Genomic DNA, 18,941 nt, shown 5'->3' with positions numbered 1-18,941 from the left:
GCTAACATCTGATTGAAAAAGGTAATAGCGTTGATATAATATACTTAGACTTTGTAGGACAGTTGACTCGGTACTGTACAACACTGTGGTTAAGTTAGAATGATACAAAATCAAAATGGCACACATTAAATGGATTGAAAACTCTCTTGCTAATAAGTAGGGTCCTGTGGGGATTGGTTCTTGGTGCTTTGCTGTTTATTTTTATCACTGACCTGGAAGAAAAAGCATCACTGATAATTTGACAGATGACACAAAAGCAGGGGAGTGGTTTGGTAGTGATAATGAAGAGGACATTGATAGAGTGCGTTCTGGATTGCTTTGTAAACTGGACACAAGCAAACTATGCATTTCAGCATAGCCAAATCTAAAGGCATACATCTAGGAACAAAGCGCCAAGGCCATGCTTACAAGGTGGGGGAGTCTCCTAGGAAGCAAAGATTTGGGGTCACAGTGGATAATCAGCTGAACATGAGGTCCCAGCATGATACTGTTGCCAAAAGGGCTGTGACCCTTCGATGTATAAAGGGGACTATGGACTTAGGGAGGTTATATTATCACTGTGTTTGGCACTGATGTAACTACTACAGGAAGACTGAGTCCAGGTCCAGTCTCCACAATTCAAGAATATTCAAAAATTGGAGAGCTGTGAGAATGATTAAAAAACATGCCTTATAGTGAAAGTCTCAAGATGCTTAATCTGTTTAGCTTACTGAAGAGAAGATTAATGGGCAATTTGATCACAATCTGTAAGGACCTGTGTAGGGAACAGAAACTTAATAAAGGGCTCTTCAGTTTAGCAAAGGTCTAACGAGCCAAGGGCTAGAAGCTGAAGCCAGACAAATTCAGACTAGAAATAAGACCCACATTTTTAAGAATGAAGGTAATTAACCATTGGAACAGCCTACCAAGGATCTGGTGGCTTCTCCATCACTGGAAATTTTTAAATCAAGATTTGATCTTTTCCTAGTTCAACCATAGCTAGTGGATTTGAAGTAGGAATTAATTAAGGAAAGTCCTGTGTTATGCAGGAGGTCAGACGATATGATCACAATGAGCCCTTCTGGCCTTAATGTGTGAATCTAAGGGGGGGGGAAATGAATACAGTGCCAGTAGAATTATCAGTGATCAGATTGCATGGATCATGTAGTCTCTGGGTCAGATCCTGGGCTGCATTGGGGTGGTTTTGCTCTGCTCCCTCCAGCACCAAACTGGTAGATCTGGCGTGGGAGGATCTCCACAATATCAGCAGATGCTTGTGTGTCACCTCTGCATTCCAGGGCTGGTGCTAGACGCATAGCTGGGGCATCTTTGTACCTCAGTGAGTCCCAGCTGCTCTGACAGTTCCTTGATGGCCATTGGTAGCCAGAGGCGCTCTGTGGGTAGGGGACTGGCCAGCACAATCAGCTCCAGAAAGGTTATGTACACGCATACCCCCGCCCCACTCCTTGGCTTCAGCTTGGGAACTGGGCCTTCTTGGTCTACAAGTCATCTTGAAAATTCATTTTTATTGAGGAAGTAAAAGCAATACAGTGAAAGTGAGTAATAAGCAAGATCTTTATACAGTTAGGTAGGCATAAGTCCTGCATCAGCTACTAGCACCAGATGGAAGATTAACTATTCAAATGATGAAGTTGAGCAGATTTAAATCTCAGAGAAGTTTTCTGCCAGCGGCGCCCAGGACGTGGGTTGAGAGGACGTCCATTTTTATTATTTAAGCAACACAAGGTCAAGCTGATCTTGCCAATCACTGCTTAGTTTTGTGAATGGTGCTTAGGCTGTATCTGCACACGGAACACGTAGCCAGGGTACGTTACCTGCCCAGTGCAGTGCATCTTATGCTGGCAATGCTGCACTGCTGCTGGTATAACTTACTCCATCCCCCTCGTGCAAAATGAGCTATACCAGCGAAAGCGCAGCTCAGCTGGTATAACTAGGGGGGTTCTGCCAGCACAGCTGAGTCAATCGCAGCACACCCCATCCAACCTAGCGACACTGGCTACTGCTTGTTGTGGAGCCCTGGCCTTAGTCCTGCACATAGGCCCAGAGCCTCAAAGGTAACGCCCCATGGGCGTGAGGTAGCTGAATGCCTTTGAGGATGGAGGCCACAGATCCCCTGGCTTTAGTCCCTACTTGTACGAGTAAGCGCTACCCGTGCAAAGGTGTTTCTTTCTTTGGGGGCTTCTCTACACTAGTAAGTTGGACTGTTTTATACCTAGATGAGAGGGCAATAAGTATATCTGTGTTATGTCGGTTTACCTGCATCCACACTAGTGTCTTTCCTGGTATAACTGTAGTGGTAAAACATCACACCCCTAACCGAGACACAGGTAACACTTTCTAGTGTAGACCAGGCCTAAAAGACAGATACAGAGAAGCGGGGCTGCATGGGGCAGCCCAGAGGAAGGAATAGTGGGTAGATTTATTTTTGGTTCACTTCTGGGGTCACAGAAGTGAGGTTTTAGTTAGCACTTGAATGGCAGAAGGTTTGGTGCAGAAAAAAGCTCTGATGGGGGAGTGGGAAGAGACAAACGTGACAGGGCAAGTGGGAATGACTCAAAGACAAGCTCATCCCGAATGGAAATTGCATGGCCCTGGGGATTCCATGGGGAAGGAGACGGGGAGAGGAGTTTAAAAGAGGCCTTGACATGGTCCAATTGATGGATGAGGAAGACAAGTTTTGTAGCCACTAAGGACCAGGTTTTAAAGGTATTTAGGTGCCTAGTTCCTATTGAACTCAACGGCAGTTTGGTGCATAAGTCCCTTTGGGGATCAGGGCCTCAGCGCTGGCCTAACTCCCTCTGTTGACATCAAGGGGAGCTTTACCAGTGATTCCAATGGGAGCCGTCAAGCCAGTGTCGAGAGCTTTGACAAACGCCGTCCTTAGGAGACGTCCTGGCACCTGTCCCCTCTGCCTGTGCTGGAGAAGTTTGGAAGCTCCTGGTGCTATTTTAAGTGATTTCCCCTGCTCCCCTCCCACTACGCAGAGCACTTTGTGATGAATTTCTCCTTGTGGCTGCAGAGGTGACTCCTCAAGCTGCAGTAAACTTGAGCCAAGTTGTGTGGTTATACTCCTCTCCTGGCCGCAGCAGTGCACTGGGGAAATGGGGCTGTGGAAAGAAAAACAGAGTATCTTGCATCGGACAGTCTCACAGCTGGGGCCGTGTGCTATCACTGCTCAGCAAGAGCCATTTTTAGCTTTGGTAAAAAGATCTAAAATCCTCATGCTCCTTTTAATTGTCACAGTAGCCTTCTAAGGGGAGGTGGTTTAACCTGATACTGCTTATTGTTAACTAACTAAGGACACATGTACTGCTGCTCCTGCAATGGAAATGCTAGGACCAAATAGGCTACTTCAAACAGCTTAGTTTAACATTTGTTTTAAGCCTCAGCATTGGCGTCGTTTTGTGCATTTAAAACAGCTGTTCTGTTCCAGGCACAGCTCTCCCACGGGAGGGGGAGTTTGGCTGCAGGATGCCACATGTGTTTTCACAGGCTCTCACACCTGCGAACGGGAGCAGGGCATGGGCGAAGCGATGTCAGGCCTGAGTACTGTAGGAACCGTTCATTGCTAAGACACAGTTCAGGACACCTGGCACAAGAGAAGGGACCGCAGGCAGTCCCTGAAATGGAAGGGGATGGGAGGTGGTTCACAGAGAGCTTGTGGGGGGAAAGGGAGGGCTGCGGGGGGGGGGCTGGTGGTGCATTTGGTTAATACATTCCTGGAAACCGGAATCCAAACTGAGATCCAGGAAGCGGAGGTTATTTGTGGTGCTCCTAGTGGTGTTTTGTCATGACCCTGGAGTTACTGCATCTACATTAGGAGGCACACACCCTAACCAACATCGATCTTCTGGTACAAAGCTGTGTAGACCAGGCCTAAGGAGCCATTGCGTCTCCATGAGCGTGTGTGTAACTTCCATCAGCTCAGAGGAGCCCTTCCCCCCAGCGCTGGTACGGATTTCCAGGACAGCAATAGTTACCTTATTAACTGCATCCGGCCAGTTCTGTGTTTCAAGGCAGAAGGCTGAATGCTTGGGATACACAGAGCCCCCTTTCCCCTCCAGCGAGCCGTCCAGGAAATTTCCAGTGTAGAACTGGATCCCAGGCTGAGTGGTGTAAACCTCCATCGTCCTGCCACTAGGGGGATGGTGTGCTCTGTATAAAGAGACAAGTAACTAGCCCTGTTAGTCTGGATCTGTACAAAGCAACAGAGGGTCCTGTGGCACCTTTAAGACTAACAGAAGTATTGGGAGCAAAAGCTTTGTGAGGTTCTTACCCACGAAAGCTTAGAAGTATTGAGAGCATAAGCTTTCGTGGGTAAGAACCTCACAAAGCTTTTGCTCCCAATACTTCTGTTAGTCTTAAAGGTGCCACAGGACCCTCTGTTGCTGTATAAAGAGAGGCAGGTTTGTACCCAGGGAGCAAAGACAGAAAGCAAGAGGGGGAAGGAACGAAACCTGGAAAGCAAGGAAAGAGGACAGTCTGAGAAGAACTGACCAGCACTTCAGGACACAGTGCAAGACTCCCCTCTTTGTCCCAGCTTCCCCACAGGAAGAGTGACATTAATGAGAAGCCCGCTAGAGGAACCAGAAGATCAGCCTGCAGCTCATGCAATTTTGTAGGGCACTTAGCCTCCCTGGCAATTAGTGCAGTCTAAATGCCCAGGCAATGAGGAGGCCAAGACGACAAAGCGCTGACAGGAGGCTGATGGCAGTGGATGGCCTATGGGACGGGAGTGGAGGGGATGGGGCAGCAAGACAGGGCGTGGGGGAGGGAAAGGGCCATGCATTGCATTGACCAGGGAAGTGAGAGCCAGACAGGGTGAGTGGCAGGGAGCCAGGAAGAACAGGGCAAGGAGAGGGGAGAAGGATGGGTCAGTGGTCAGGGTGCCAGCCTGGTACTCAGGAGAGACGTTCAACTCCCTGCCCAAGGCTCCCATTGTGACCTTAACCACTCAATCTCTCTGTGCTTCAGTTCCCCATCTGCAGCACGGGGACAGCAGAACGGCCCTGCCTCACAGGCCTCTTGTGAGGGGAAATACATTAAAGACTGGGAGGCTCAAATACTCTGGTAATGGGGGGGCCTGTAGATGGAAGGGACAGAAAATTGGGACCTTCCTTCAGAGTCCCCAGTCGATGCCCTCTGTGCTGCAAGCACAACTGGTGCAAACCAGAAAGACCTGAAGCCAAGGAGCCACCACTGCTTTACACAGCTGATGCAATCGAGTTCCCACCTTGCACAGTAGTGTCGAGCCGCCGACTGTTCCAAGCAGAAGTTATGGTCAAAGCCAGGGAGCTGAAACTTCTGCATGTGTTTTCCAAGCTCTACCGGCTTCCGCAGATCAAAAGCTGTGTCCTGCACCGCAGCCACCTCTCCTGGGGGGAAACAGCACAGGGAGGCTCTCGATGAGCAGACAGCCTGTTCTAGTAGCTCACAAAGAGGCTCCAGGAACCATAGAAAAAAGGACACTGCAGCTCTGAAACACTGAACGATGTCAGTGAATAACCCTGCGGTAGAAATAATAGAACTAAACGTGGGACTAGACGGGATCTCAACAGGTCATCTAGTCCAGTCCCCTGCACTGAGGCAGGACTAAGTCTTAGAGACCATCCCTGACAGGTGTTTGTCTAACTAACCCGTTCTTAAAATCCTCCAATAACAGAGTCCACAACCTCCCTCGGTAATTTGTTCCAGTGCTTAACCACCCAGACAGATAGGAAGTTTTTCCTAATGTCCAACCTAAATCTCCCTTGCTGCAATTTAAGCCCATTGCTTTTTGTCCTATCCTCAGTGGTTAAGGAGAAAAATTTATCACCCTCCTCCTTGTAACAACCTTTTACTTACTTGAAGACTGTATGCCCCATATTGTATTACCAACCCAGCAAAGCAATTAAGCACATTCATATCTTTACGTTCCTGGGACTACTTCTGTGCTTAACGTTAAGCATGTGCTTGAGTGTTTTATTAATTATTATTATTATTATTATTAACAATACCGCAGCACCTAGGAGCCCCATCGTGGGCCAGGTCCCCCTGCATCAGGTGCTGTGCAAACATAGAACACAATGACAGTTCCTGTCCCAAAGAACTGATGTTCTAAGTAGTGAATCTGCTGAATCAGGGCCTTACAATCTAGGTGTTTTTAGAACTCCTTAGACAACTTTTTAAAGTGAGCATTTCATGCTGCAGAGAAGTGGATAGCCTGAGAGATGGAAGCCCTTTGCTTCGTGACAGAACGAGTTCCTGTACAGTCCCTGGCTGTGCAGACTTCCCCACAGGACAGAGCCAATACGGCTCAACCTGGCGCCAAAGGGACCACTTGTAGGGATGACAGACTAGTCTCCCATTGACTCCTTGGTGCTTTCACTAGCGACACCAACAAAGACACTGTGCAGGAGGGTTCTGTGCTGCCCACAGTGAACTGGACCGAGCTCACAGGCTAATTTCATGCAGACCAGCAATCAGGCATCAGAATGGCACAATCAGCCCCTAATGCATTAATACAGTCAATGTTTCACATCCTGCTGTGCAAAACACCACCCAGCTATGGATAACAGCTGGCCAAACGTGCAAGGCTTTACACACAGTGCAACAGCATTTCCCGGCATTTTCTGCACATCTGTGAACACCTCATCTGATCACTTCCAAAGCCACAGGGGATGTTCTAGGCATCGCTAAGCAGAACCCTTTTAATCTGGGGAGAAATTGGAAAATGAGAAGGCGGGAAGGAAACGCACAGGGAGCCCTTGCCACTGATTAGCAAAGCCACAGCTTTAAGCACTCTGTAGTTGTCTATAACCCTAAGAGCTGGCTGATGGCCCTGCCAGCATAACACAGCACTGCCCCATGGTGACACCCTGAATCACTGACCTCCCAGACAGACTGAAGACAAGTAGTACTGGTGAGGGGAATGAGGGTGCGCACACAGCTCCTGTCCTGGGGGTGGGAAGAATGGAGAGCACACCGAACCCCTGGCAGGGTGGCTCTGGTATGGGGGAGAAGAAAATAAATGGGGGCACACAGAGCTGCAGGGAACCCCTGAAGCAGAGGCACTTGGTGGTGGCCCACAGGGAGCTTGCGGGGGGAATGGAGGGCTGCACCAAGCTCAGCCCACAGAAGCTATGGAGTGTGTGACCCTCTAGTTACAAGGCCAGATTCACAGGGGTTGTTCCCTCTCATTGATGTTTGGACGTTTGCTTGCGTAAGAACCTCAGGATTTGGGCCAGGGCTGTTAGACGTTTCCCGACGTCAGATCCACTCCAATGTGATCTGCAAAGTGACAAAGCTTGTGAGGGCAGGGGCCTCTGTTCAAGAAACACCAGCAGTGCAGAGCCGGAGGGGGAGAGGCAAGCAGTGTCCCCCTCGGCATTGCTGTATTGTGACATCACACAATGAATAGGCACTGTCCCCTCCGCACCCGTCTGCTTGAGACACCGTTAATCTGGTGACAGAGTTCAGCTGAGCAGCAGATTCAGGCATCACCAGCTCTTTCAAAACGCACCCTTCACCCCGGCTCTGCAGGGGGCACTGTTGGCTGCGGTGAGCAGCTCACGCTGCCGAGCTATGGCCATCTGAGACATGCAGGGCAGGGGACGCATGCCCTGCTTTTAAGCTTTATAGTAAGAAATGGGGCAGGTGAGGATCCAGAGCCAGCTGCAAGGAAGGCAAAAGATCGCTTAGCTCGCAGCGCACTGTGTGTGCAAATGCAAGGGACGAGGCATAGTCTGAACACTGTGCTCACGTTACTGCGTGGTGCGTCACTGCAGCGGCCTCTCGGAGTCTAAAAAGTGGGAGAGAGTCAGAGAGGAGAGAAAAATGGAAGCGACAAAGAGACTTAGTAAAAGAAGAAGGCAATTAAGGCCGTGTCCACACTACAGAGCCGATGGCAGTAGAGTGATGCCAGCAGAGCCCCCAGTACAGACAGCTAGGCTGACAGGAGTTTTTCTGATGGCATAGGAACACCACCTTCCTGACCAACGTTACCAGAGGGCTTTTGGCTGCACAGCTGTCAGCATAGCTGCTCTATCCGGCGGGTTCTTTCACACTTCTAACCGACCTCGCTGTGCCACAGTATGTTTTGGCCTAAGTAGCAGTGTGCATGGCTGAGGAAGGAGCTGCTGGACCTACAGCTCACCAGGGGAGATCAATGGGCTGTTCTCTAGGGTATCTTGCAGAAACTCCCAGCAAGAAAAGAACTGATACAGGTTTATTCTTGAGAGGGAGATCTTCTCCTGGGCGCGCTCTGACTTCACCCATTTTCACTCACTTAAAGAGAGAAAAGGGAATCTTGGTCTTTTTATGTACATGCTCTCAAACCCTGGGATGAACACACCACCGCTCTGGATGGAGAGACACACCTATACCCATTTCACACCCTGGATAAATGGAGGTACTCTCACCCATCCTCACACCCCCCACTCTAGGCAGACATACACAATGCAACCCCCTGGCCAGAGAGATGCTCACAACCCCGATCAATACAACACTGGTTACACTCACAACCATAAAGGCTAGAAACCTACTCTTCCTTTTATGTGAAAACTGAGATTCTGCAGAAGCTCAGAACAACCAGGATAACTCCCTGCTCCCCTGGGGCTAGGGTACTGAACATGGTATTGAAATTACAAGCCATTACTTTAGGTTCCAAGAGGCTTTCTGGTCTTGCTGGCAGGTTAGGGGCAGCTCAGAGGAAAGTGTGCCATCTGGGTCTTCAGCAGTCAGTATGCAGTGACCCAGCCTAAAGTAGGATGAATTGTGCTTCTCTGCCTTAGGGAGCAGCCTGCTTTGTCTCTCGGTCCATTTAGTGTGTGTGTGTGTTAGACTTCTGGATTCTAAGAGATAAAGTCGTGTTATGTTGCAGCCTTTCAGACAGAGTGTAAATTGTTTCTCCACCCCCACCCCCCAACTCTCTGTGTATATTCCCTGATGATAACAGACGGGATTTAAAATGTTAAGACATGAGGTAGCAAGTCAGCATGAAGTGCACACAACATTCTCCAGCTCCCCGCACTTCCAGAGTAAACCCACCAAGGCACGGTCAGATGTTCTGCAATTCTCTTCTGTTATCACAGAAGGCCCATAGAGCAACACCCCTAGAAGAAGTAGAAAGATGCTAACATGCAAGCACACCTGCTTCAACGAGGCAACTGCTGTATGTGGTTTCTCTAGATAGCAGCTCTAAGAAACAGCAATCTTAGAACTGGTTACTGAAAACAGCAGTCGGCTCTCTCAACAAGCAAAGCGCTGCTCACGCTAAGGAAGGGCACGTAGGATTTTTCAAAACTCAGTCAACAGTAAAATAATTAAGCAGATGGAACATCTACTTCCTCCCTCCTCCCCCTGGTACCGCAAACACACATTGACACTCAGAATCAAGTCATTTTGCTTCAAAACAAGGTGAATTTGATATCAAAACTTCCAGGGCTGACTCAGAGACATGCCTTTTTGGAATGAGCCGTGTTCAATAGCAAAGCTGTTCTCATGGCCCTGTTGCACTGGTTTCACACGGCGCAGATCCAGTGTGCATGTGTCACTACCTAACTAAGGGGATGATCCAGTGCTCAGTGAAGCATCTCCATTGCCATTGGATAGAGTCCTACATTTGTATCAATAGCGCCTCTAAGAGTGAATTGGGTCCCAAGCCCTACTACAAAGGATCTGAACAGCAAAGCCAACAAGGGCTTCTGGTAACTGTTTAGTCCGACACTTTCAAACGAGTACACTAATTTCAGGATGCCTCAGACTTTGGGAACCCAGCTTGTGATACCTAGGGCTGGTTTTTCCAAGGCGCCAAGTACCCACAGGCTTCCATTAACTTTGACAGGAGTTGTGGGGGGACAGCCCCTCTGAAAGTTTGGCCCCCAGGATCTCAGATTGGGTACCCAAAAACTGAGACATGCAAAATCAGTAGCCACTTTTCAAATGCTCTAGCCTTAGGGAGCTAAACTTCTGAAACTGGGGACCTGATTCTCCACCCACTCCCACAGGTATAATGCCATTGACCTCACTGTTGTTATTTCACATTCGGAGCACTGCGAGTCCGGTCTGTCTTTACCCCAGTGTTGTTTTACGCTCTGCACTGCAATGGGAAATTCTGCTGTGGGGATCCCAGTAGAAAATGCTGCATCCCCTACAGACCCAGAGCGGCTTCGATGTCACAGGTCTATGGGAACCATCAAAAAGCTATGCTGAATCTTGCATTTTGTCCCTTTGCTCAGACTGCTTCCCTCTAAGGTGGCTGTGATCCCAGTAACCACAGTGCGCTTTCTCTTCTCAGATGAGCAAACTCTTGACAACTTTGCAACACAAGAACTTCCTTATAGCGCTAGAAGGTGACAAACTGCTCCCTTTCTCTGGGCCTTTCTATTTCACATCCTGCTGCTCAGTGTCAGGGCCGCACCCAAAGCCTATTGAATTCAATGGGAGTCTTCCCCCACACTTCAGTGGGGTTTGGATCAAGCTCTCGGTCAGAGGGGAGAAGGCCTATGCACTAAGTGAGCAGTTCCCTCCTTCCACTTCTCTGGAGGCTAAGCCTGCCATGCCATAAGGTCTGGGATCTCCAGTGATCCAGTGACTGATACATTGTGAGTCTCCGTGTTTTCCCACAAAGTGCAAACATGCATTCAGTCTGGGCCCCTTAGCTCAGATTAAAGAGATAACAAAACAAGGAGAGGTGTGAGGTGCACAGCCTTAACAGTTTGCTAGACCTAGGTGATAGCCACTTCCCAACACAAAGGGCTATTGGTGTTATTTGTGGTGTCTCTTTCCCTTCTCCTACTGTCACAAGAGGCATGGTGACCTGGGGCAAGCCACTTCCCCTCTGTGTCTCTCCCAGGCTGTAAATTAGGGATAATCTCCAGGCCAATCCTCATAAACCTCAAGTGCCACATCCTCTAACCACCCTGCTCAATTCCACCACTGTCAGCTGCTGCCTCTTTCCAGCAGGAGTAGCTGCTGCAAGCCGCCTGAGACTGCACCTCCTGACTTGTGCCTGTGTGAACCATGCTCAGTTCTCAGGCACCGAAGCTGATACAAGCCCACTCACTGCAAGTTTTCTTAGTCATATCCCACAACCACTTCCTCCACATCCCTTCTCTCCACTGCTTCAGAGAGCTCCTGTGGCTGGGCGTCCTGCATCATGGCAGCATAACATGCCTCCACCACGCGGCAAACCGGACGGCAAATGGTTTGGAACAAGAGACAATGATCTCCTAAAGTAGGCTGGAAAGATAACTGAGACCAAGCCATGATTTAAACTTCTACTGAAAGGAAAGAGAAGAGGAAGAACATTCAGATCAGAGGACCTCAGCTTTTTAGCATAGACACAGCAGATCTTCAGGCCCCCGTCCAACTGATTGGTGCTTCTCAGACAGGACAATTAGAAAGCTCCCCTTATGGGTAGATTACCCTACTGTAGGAGAGTCCCTGTATGGTATATAAAGTAGATGTAGCCAGCTCTGACTACCTGTTCCAGCATCCCCTTAGGCACGGGGGTGGGCCAGAAGCATCTTGGACTCTGGTGATCCTTGGTAGAACAGTCCCTATGGGAACATTATTGCTGGCATAATTTAGAGCAGCCCTGAGATTGCTGCAAATTCCACCAGAGAAACTACTGCCTAGCCAGTCTGTCAGTCATGACTGGGGCTTGGGCAGTCATACCTAGTGGTCAGAGCAGTGGCAGTCAGAGGCTAGGAACAGCTCCGAAAGTCAGTACTGGAGTCAGGCGTCCCAGATCAATCCAAGAGGCATGTCCACCATTACAGCCAACAGGGGAGTCCATCTTGTTGTACAGACACTTCCTAGTCTCCTCCTCCTGAGGCAGTACTTCCTGTGGTATTTATTTCCACACGGTCTATACGGTAATGCATGCAGCCCTACCATGGCTGCGGGTTTGTGTCTGCCCTCCTGCAGACCCAGGTTCCTGTCCCGTCCTGCAGAACCTCACAGCCCCAGGATTAGGGGAACAGAGATGTTGCCTAGAGCCAGCTTTCCCCACTCCCTCTGTGTCCGGCACAGCTTAGCTGGCCCTCAGGATCTGGCCCATGGTTCCCAAAGAGTGGCTAGATATTTGTCACTCCAATGGTGAACACAAACTGACCTTGGCTGCCATTGATTTCCTCCATCTCCTTATTGCTATGCAGAACACACACAGTGATTAGTTGATTGGGGAAATGGATGAGGGGTAAGGCTAGATGAGGCCACCTCCGACTGCAGCTAGTTATTCTAGAAACATAAAATGATCTAGACTGACTCAGGATCTAACTTCATATTTTCTCTGTGGTTGAGGATCCCAGCACCCAGCACTTTCATGAACATGCTGGTATTGTGCAGTACTCTTGGTCACATGATCACCAGCATTTCCCCATCTCCTGATGACAGCTCATGGTTTACCTTCAAGCACCCTCGATGTACAAATCACAAGCTGGCTATGAATAGAGCCGGATCTGCGCACGTGGCTGTGTGGTGTCACCGACTGCTGCAATGAGGCAATGGCTATTGCAGATCACTTGGCTTTGCTATAAATCACTATCAGCTGCTAGACTGTGGCCTTATGTGATCACACAGTGAGTGTGTTGGAGTGCAGGGGCTGCTGAGATGGGGCTCCCACCAGAGAGGCAGGGAGTGGGCAGAGCCATGACTCCATCCCCAACTACCAATCAGCAGAGATGGCTAGCCATGTGGGGAGCAGTATATGCACTCCTTAAAGAGATACAGCAGTTTATGCGCCCCTCACACTGTGGACCATGGAACTCTGGGACACAAGACTGGCCCTTACAGGCATCATCAAACCCTCTGAAATTAACAAGAAACTTCTGGGTTTGTTCTGCACATCAAGAGTTATACCCATATGGCAACAAATACTGCCAAGGACTATGTAACCAAGGAAAGGTGTAGGGAGAATAATGGACCAAACTCCACCAGGACTGTGGGTAGAATTAAACATGTTTCACATGCTGCATTCAGAGTACACAGCAGGCTACTCATGGCAGATCAAACCAGGGGGCTCCAGCGTGCACTCCGTACCCCACCAGGCCTGCCATACTCTGACATTATTAGTATTTAAGTGCCATAACAAGTGACAATTGGTAAATAAAGTGTAAAAGAACATATCCACATAATCACTCTTTAGAAGCCCTAACACACACACTTCAGCACATGAATAGGTGATCACCAGAAACATATTGATAAATAAATGCAAATGGAAGAAGTAGAGAGAAGCTAGAGAAGAATGTAATAGTCACCTGATATGCTAATAATAAAGCCAGTAGAGAGGACAAGGTCACAGAGTGTGATCTCTCCACTTCTAGTGGACCTTAAGAATTGTTTGAGCCCAAAGCACTCAAACCCATTACCAAAAAGTTATAAGTTATGGGGAGATTTTCAGAGGCACAGATGGGAGTTCGGTGCCTACCTGCCCTTTGAATATCATCCCCTTCTTCAGAGTCACACAGGGCCGTCATTCCCCACTCCCTGCACAGACCTTTACAATAGGAAACAATACCACAGAGCAGGTGTCAAACGCTGCCAAAAATACTAGTTGGATATTCTGTGTTTGGTGGGTGAGGTGGAGGTTGTGCATACTTTTAAGACCATTTTGTGTGGGGCTGTGTTTTTTTTTTAGCACAAGTAGACACCTGAGTAAAACAGTTTCTCTCTTTAAAGTGACTCTTCCTCCACTCAGCACAGGCCTTGACAATAGGAAATTATGCCACACAGCAGGTGCCACACGCTGCCAGCCAGATTTGGAAGCACAGGTGTAAGTGACAGGCAGTGGGAGATGAGGGCCACGGATCACAGCCATCGGTTCTCTGGTGCAGTGCTGCCGTCTGTGATCAAGTTTTGTATGAACTATTTTCCTGGCAATTGCCAGGTTTTTATTTGCTCGGATTTATCGCCAATGAGGGTAACTTTGAATGGAACAACAAACTTCCCATCAAACAGTTAATCTTTTTGTTGCTCTGAAGTCCCTGTTTGGGGACATTTCTCTTCTCACATCAGCAGTCACAGCCTCACCTCGCTGCTGACTGCCCTGACTTTTCAGATCTACTCACTTTGAACTCATCAGTTGCTCTGCACCAGTTCTTCTTTGCAAATGCTCAGAATCACTCTTTATCTTACAAGTCATGCATTTTTGTGGCTTTCGAACTGATCTAAATGTAGAATTCTACTGACTACATTAGAGTGGAGGAAGAGTCACTTTAAAAAGAGAAGCTGTTTTATTCAGGTGTCTACTTATGCTAAAAAAAAAAAAAGAGAAAGTCCCACACAAAATGGTTTTTAAAATATACACAACCTCCGCCTAACTAAGAACAGAATATCCATCTATTTTTTTGCCTTAATGGATTCATTTATCCAAAATGTTAAAAGGCAAATAGATACAGAAAACAGGAATATCAAGCCAAGGTGCAATTAAAAACTTAAATAACCAGCCAGGTAATTGCTAACTTTCAAGAAAGAGATATCACTTAAAATGCAAGAGCATCCATTGAAACATTACACTAAGGTCCCAATTCAGCAAGGTAAGTGCCTTGTACTTAGCATGGGCTTAACTCTAAGCATGGCATCAGTCCCACTGAAGTCAATGCCCTTTTGCATTCTGAAGCCCAGGGGAATACTGATGTGCCTACATTCAGTCTCTTGCTGATTTGGGTCCTGGATCCAGAGGAGACGCATGAGGAGTAATGACGCAGATTCATCTAGATCTACTCACCCCCGCCCCCAGGTGCAAATCAATGTGACTTGCCCACAGCGGAGCCGGAAGGCATATGGTAATGCAGACTTGCAAAAACGTCAAGGAAATAAAACCTACCAGCTCCAGCAAAATTTTGCTATCCGAGGCTTACCAGAAACGCCAACGCACACAGCACTCCCACCCCGCACACTGATACAGATGTAGACACGCCCCCCCGGACAGACACACAGACACACCCTTCAGACCACTGGATGGACATAGGGACACACACACCCATCAAATCCTTGGGTGGACAAAGGGGGTCACACACCCCAGTCAGATCCCTGGGTGGACAGAAGGGCACACGCCCATCAGACTCCTGGGTGGACAGAGGGATGGACACACACACACACACAAATGCACGCACACTTGTCAGACCCCTGGGCGGACAGAGGGGAGACAGACACACTTCACTCCAAACTTTATCTCATTCTCTCACATATCGTTCATGCCAGACACTCACTCTCTCCCACATGAGACAACCACGCCACCCTGCCATTCCATCACTGCTCACCCCTCCCCGCATGTCAGACACCCCAACTTTCCCTCATTCGTCCCCCACGTACCCATAATGCCATGCCCCCTCCATTTCCTCACACCCCCAGCTCATCAGTTCTCTGGTCTCTTCCACCTTAGCTGCACAAATTAATCAGTTTTCTGCTTCCTCTCACCCAAAACTGTTAGCTCTTCAGTGCGAGAGCAGCCATCTCTGCCCTAGCTGGGCAGGGGCCTCCCTTCTGCTCCTCAGAGCTCACAAACAGTGCCAGCTCCCCAGTCCCTAGGGAGGCACTGGTGTTCTACTAGGACTGCTGGGATCTTTGGCTCCTGCCCATCCTAGGTCTTGGGAAGGGGCCTCTGCTGCTGGGTGGGAGACGGGTATAAGGCCAGTTTTAGGAGCAGCTGGTACAGCAGGAGTGCTCTAGGTCTGGCCTCAGCTGGTGTCAAGTGAAGACGACACAGGCACAGAGAACCCAGTAAATTTAATTCCTGCTCTCCCTCAACCAAGAGGAGCAAGGCGCCTGGACAACTCAGTCAGGGCCTTTACAACTCCCTCTCCCTTCTCCATGCTGCTGCCCCTAGCCAGGTAGAGTGGTGCACCCCCTGCAGGCCTAACTGTGCACCGCACCCTCATGGAGAAAGCTGCAGCATGGCTTACACTCGAGTGGGATGTTTATGCAACGAAAACCTGAAGGCCTAGAAACATGGGGCCTGGCTCAACTCCAATTCACTTCAGCAGAACTCCACTGAAATCAACAGACTGACGGAGAAACCCTGGAACAGGGAGACTTCCACACGGGGAAAGACCTCGCCAAAAACTTTAAAGGATTCGCCTTTCCTCTGTTGTACACAGTTATCCAGACAGTGTGTGACCATCACCCACCAGCGCTCATTGTATTTAAGTGTCTCTGAGGTTAGACAGGGAGGGCTCTGGTGGTTTCCATTGAGGTTTAGCTGCCAGTGCTTTGCTGGCAGCAGGCCCGCCGACAGCAATTCCAGGCCCCAGGGCAGAACAGTCAATGGGCACGGCCAGGGCTTCCACATAACCGCCCGGCTGCCTTCACCACTGCCGGTACCATCCTGCACATGACTAGGAGCCCTGTGGCCGGCCGGATGATTTAAAAGGGCCCGGGGCTCCCACCGCCACTGCCATGGGCCCTTTTAAATCACCCGGGCCCCTGGGCAATTGCTCTTCCCTCCCCCCGAAACAGGCCTGGCTGGCAGCAACAATTCGAGGAGAAAAACGCCACATTCTTCTCTCCCTGCTGTGGCACCTGACACTTCAGAGGCACCTGGGCTGCTCTGACATTTTACTTTTAATTTTAAAATTGATTTGGGACCGATTCAAACTTTTCAGCATTTAATTCATTCCTTTTTGAAAAAATTAATTTGCTCAGCACCAAGACAGTCCTTCATAATACAAGCTACCAGGCCTGCTCCTCGGCTGGTGTCAATTGGTGTAGCCCCAGTGACACAGCAATCGAGTTGTGCTGATTTATGCTAGTTGAGGATCTGACCCATCCCATGTGAAACAAAGCAATCAGACTGTACCTGGGATTCCCATCATGTAATATGGCCAGGCTTTGAGGGACAGATTATCCAGGCACAGCTTATGGGAATAGTAGGACCTCAAGATCATGTGGAAAACTTTGCTAGACAAGCATGAGTAAGCCAGGCATTGCAAGAGGAAGGAAAGGGGAAAAGGAACCAGGTGCTAGCACTAGGAGCTGCTCAGCTGGCAACAGCACAAGCAGCCGGGCTGGAGGAAGCAGGTGGGGAGAACGGCGGGAGAGAAGGACATGAGAGGCAGCTGGAAGCAAGTCTCACAGGCTAGAGAGACAGACTTGTGCTGGCGTGGCTTGGGCTAGTGCGCTCAAAACAGCTGTGGGACTTTGGCACTGCAGCTTAGGTGGAGACTTGGACTGGCCACCCAAGCTCAAGCCTAGGGGGGCAGTGAGCCTGAGCCTCTGCCTCTGTCCGCACAACTGTTTTTAGCCTGCTAGTGCAAGTCTGTCTACCCAGGCTGGGGGCTTGCTCCCAGCTGCAACACAGACATACCCACAGGTACCCACAAGCAGAAAGGGCTTCACTGGCTTCCCCTCCCCACTCATTACACAATGGAAGTATGGAGACCCATGATGCCCCGAGATGATCGGATGAAGTTACTCATACCTATGTGTAGCAGAGTGAAGTCCCTCACCCTGGATTCCTCTCTGCAAACAGTCCTCTCACACTCCCATGGCAAGTTCAACCCTGTGTGCTTCATTTACAAGGTGCTATATGAGGGCTTGTTCCCCACAACATGAGGCTTTTCCCTTCTCCCCAGACACATGATGGGGGGAAGAGATCTCACCTCCTGAAGATCCTGGGTTTCTCTGGCCCTGCCTTCCAGCCTCCCCATTCCTGTCTCTCCAGTAACTGTCCTCTGATGAGAAGCTGAATCACCCACCCTCTTTATTGGTTAATTACCTCATTTATTTGCCCCATGCGGGAATGCTCACCACATGCCCAGAGTGGTGAGTCAGCCTGTGGCTACTCACACTGAGCTTTATCCACTGAGGAAAGTTGCAGGAACCTATCAGTGGTATGAATGTAAATTACCTTTCAAGGGTGCTAGATTTAAAAGACAATTGAGAACTTCCTGGGTTTCTGAGCTCCCAAAATAGTCAAACCTCTGAAAGGAGAGAAATTCACAGTTAAGGCAGCCAAATCCCCTTAACTCTGCCCCTGTGGTGAAAGCAACCTCGCAACTTTCTTCCTTGCACGTGGCATATGGAAAATGTCCATCTCAGAACACATGGCTGTGTAGTTTGTTTCACACCCACATCTCTGGAACAAAGCAGGATGATGTGTTACCTAACCAAGTGCTCTTTGCATGGCCTAGGCACATGAGCTCTTTAGACACGGAGCTAGTGTGTCGCTGTACAGAGGACATGTGACTCACTAGCTGGCATACACATGAGGTCACAGAGCCCTCTCCTGTGCAGTACATGGAAAAAAGTGTTAGATTTTTAGAATGCCACTGATCCCCTCAGAACTTTGTCTGATCTCTTCAAATTTGATGGAAGGATCCCAGATGGGACGCAAATACAACCTCTCAATTTGGAGACACATGCAGCTTTTGGGGGGATTTTAAATGGAGGCCAAACATCAGGCTCATCCGTTGAAACCTCAGTTAACCATGGAGCAGGTACCAGCACCATAATGGGGGCTACAAGGCCAACGCAATCAGTCACACCAGGGCTTAGGGAATCGTTCTCCAACTAGGTTTGGGTGAGACAAGGGTCAGTTCTGTGCAAACTGCAGAGCTGCCTCATGCAAGGAGAGCTATTGTCATGTGGCTTTGGACCCCCTTTCATGCCACTCCTGTTTGCTAACAGAAGGATCAAACCATTACTCTACTGGAACAAGGTTTAAGGTTTAAGAATGACTTTCCTCGCCTTAGAGCCAGTCCTGCTCCCGCTGAGCTATGAAATCCCCTCCCCTCAAACAAATGCAATTCTCAAAGTCACCAACCAGTAGGGATCAGGGTGTCATCCACAGGCAAGTAAGAGTCTGCTTCTATGGAGACCATATGGTTGTAGATATCATGTGATCCCTAGGAGACAATGAAAGAAATGTTTACACTTAGACTGTACCCCTTACATGTGTCCAGGTACCTGTGCAGGGTGTTTTCCACTGGCAGTTCTCATACCACATGGACACTGACCAC

The 18,941-nt window shown here is 49.1% G+C and overlaps 1 protein-coding gene across 18 annotated transcripts in view; it reads right to left on the bottom strand.

The window, feature by feature from the left end:
- Positions 1–1,485: 1,485 nt before the first annotated feature.
- The window catches only part of GALM (galactose mutarotase), a 69,001-nt gene continuing 51,545 nt past the window's right edge, over positions 1,486–18,941 (bottom strand). For 6 of the 18 annotated variants that reach the window (XM_042852726.2, XM_065590876.1, XM_065590879.1 and 3 more), the window contains exons 5-8: positions 18,746–18,827; positions 5,234–5,375; positions 3,981–4,155; positions 1,486–3,107 (exon numbers count right to left, since the gene is read on the bottom strand). In XM_042852726.2, coding sequence (XP_042708660.2) covers positions 3,030–3,107; positions 3,981–4,155; positions 5,234–5,375; positions 18,746–18,827 — 477 coding nt within the window. In that variant the 3' untranslated portion in view covers positions 1,486–3,029. Of the gene's footprint in view, positions 3,108–3,980; positions 4,156–5,233; positions 5,508–18,745; positions 18,828–18,941 lie in introns of all 18 variants that reach the window. The other 12 variants (XM_065590871.1, XM_065590872.1, XM_065590870.1 and 9 more) reach the window with 4 other exon arrangements.

Source organism: Chrysemys picta, chromosome 3 (assembly GCF_011386835.1).
Source record: "Chrysemys picta bellii isolate R12L10 chromosome 3, ASM1138683v2, whole genome shotgun sequence".
In the NCBI taxonomy this organism is placed as follows: Eukaryota; Metazoa; Chordata; order Testudines; family Emydidae; genus Chrysemys; species Chrysemys picta.
The sequence above is the reverse complement of the archived record's forward strand: the minus strand, read 5'-3'. Positions and strand labels throughout refer to the sequence as shown.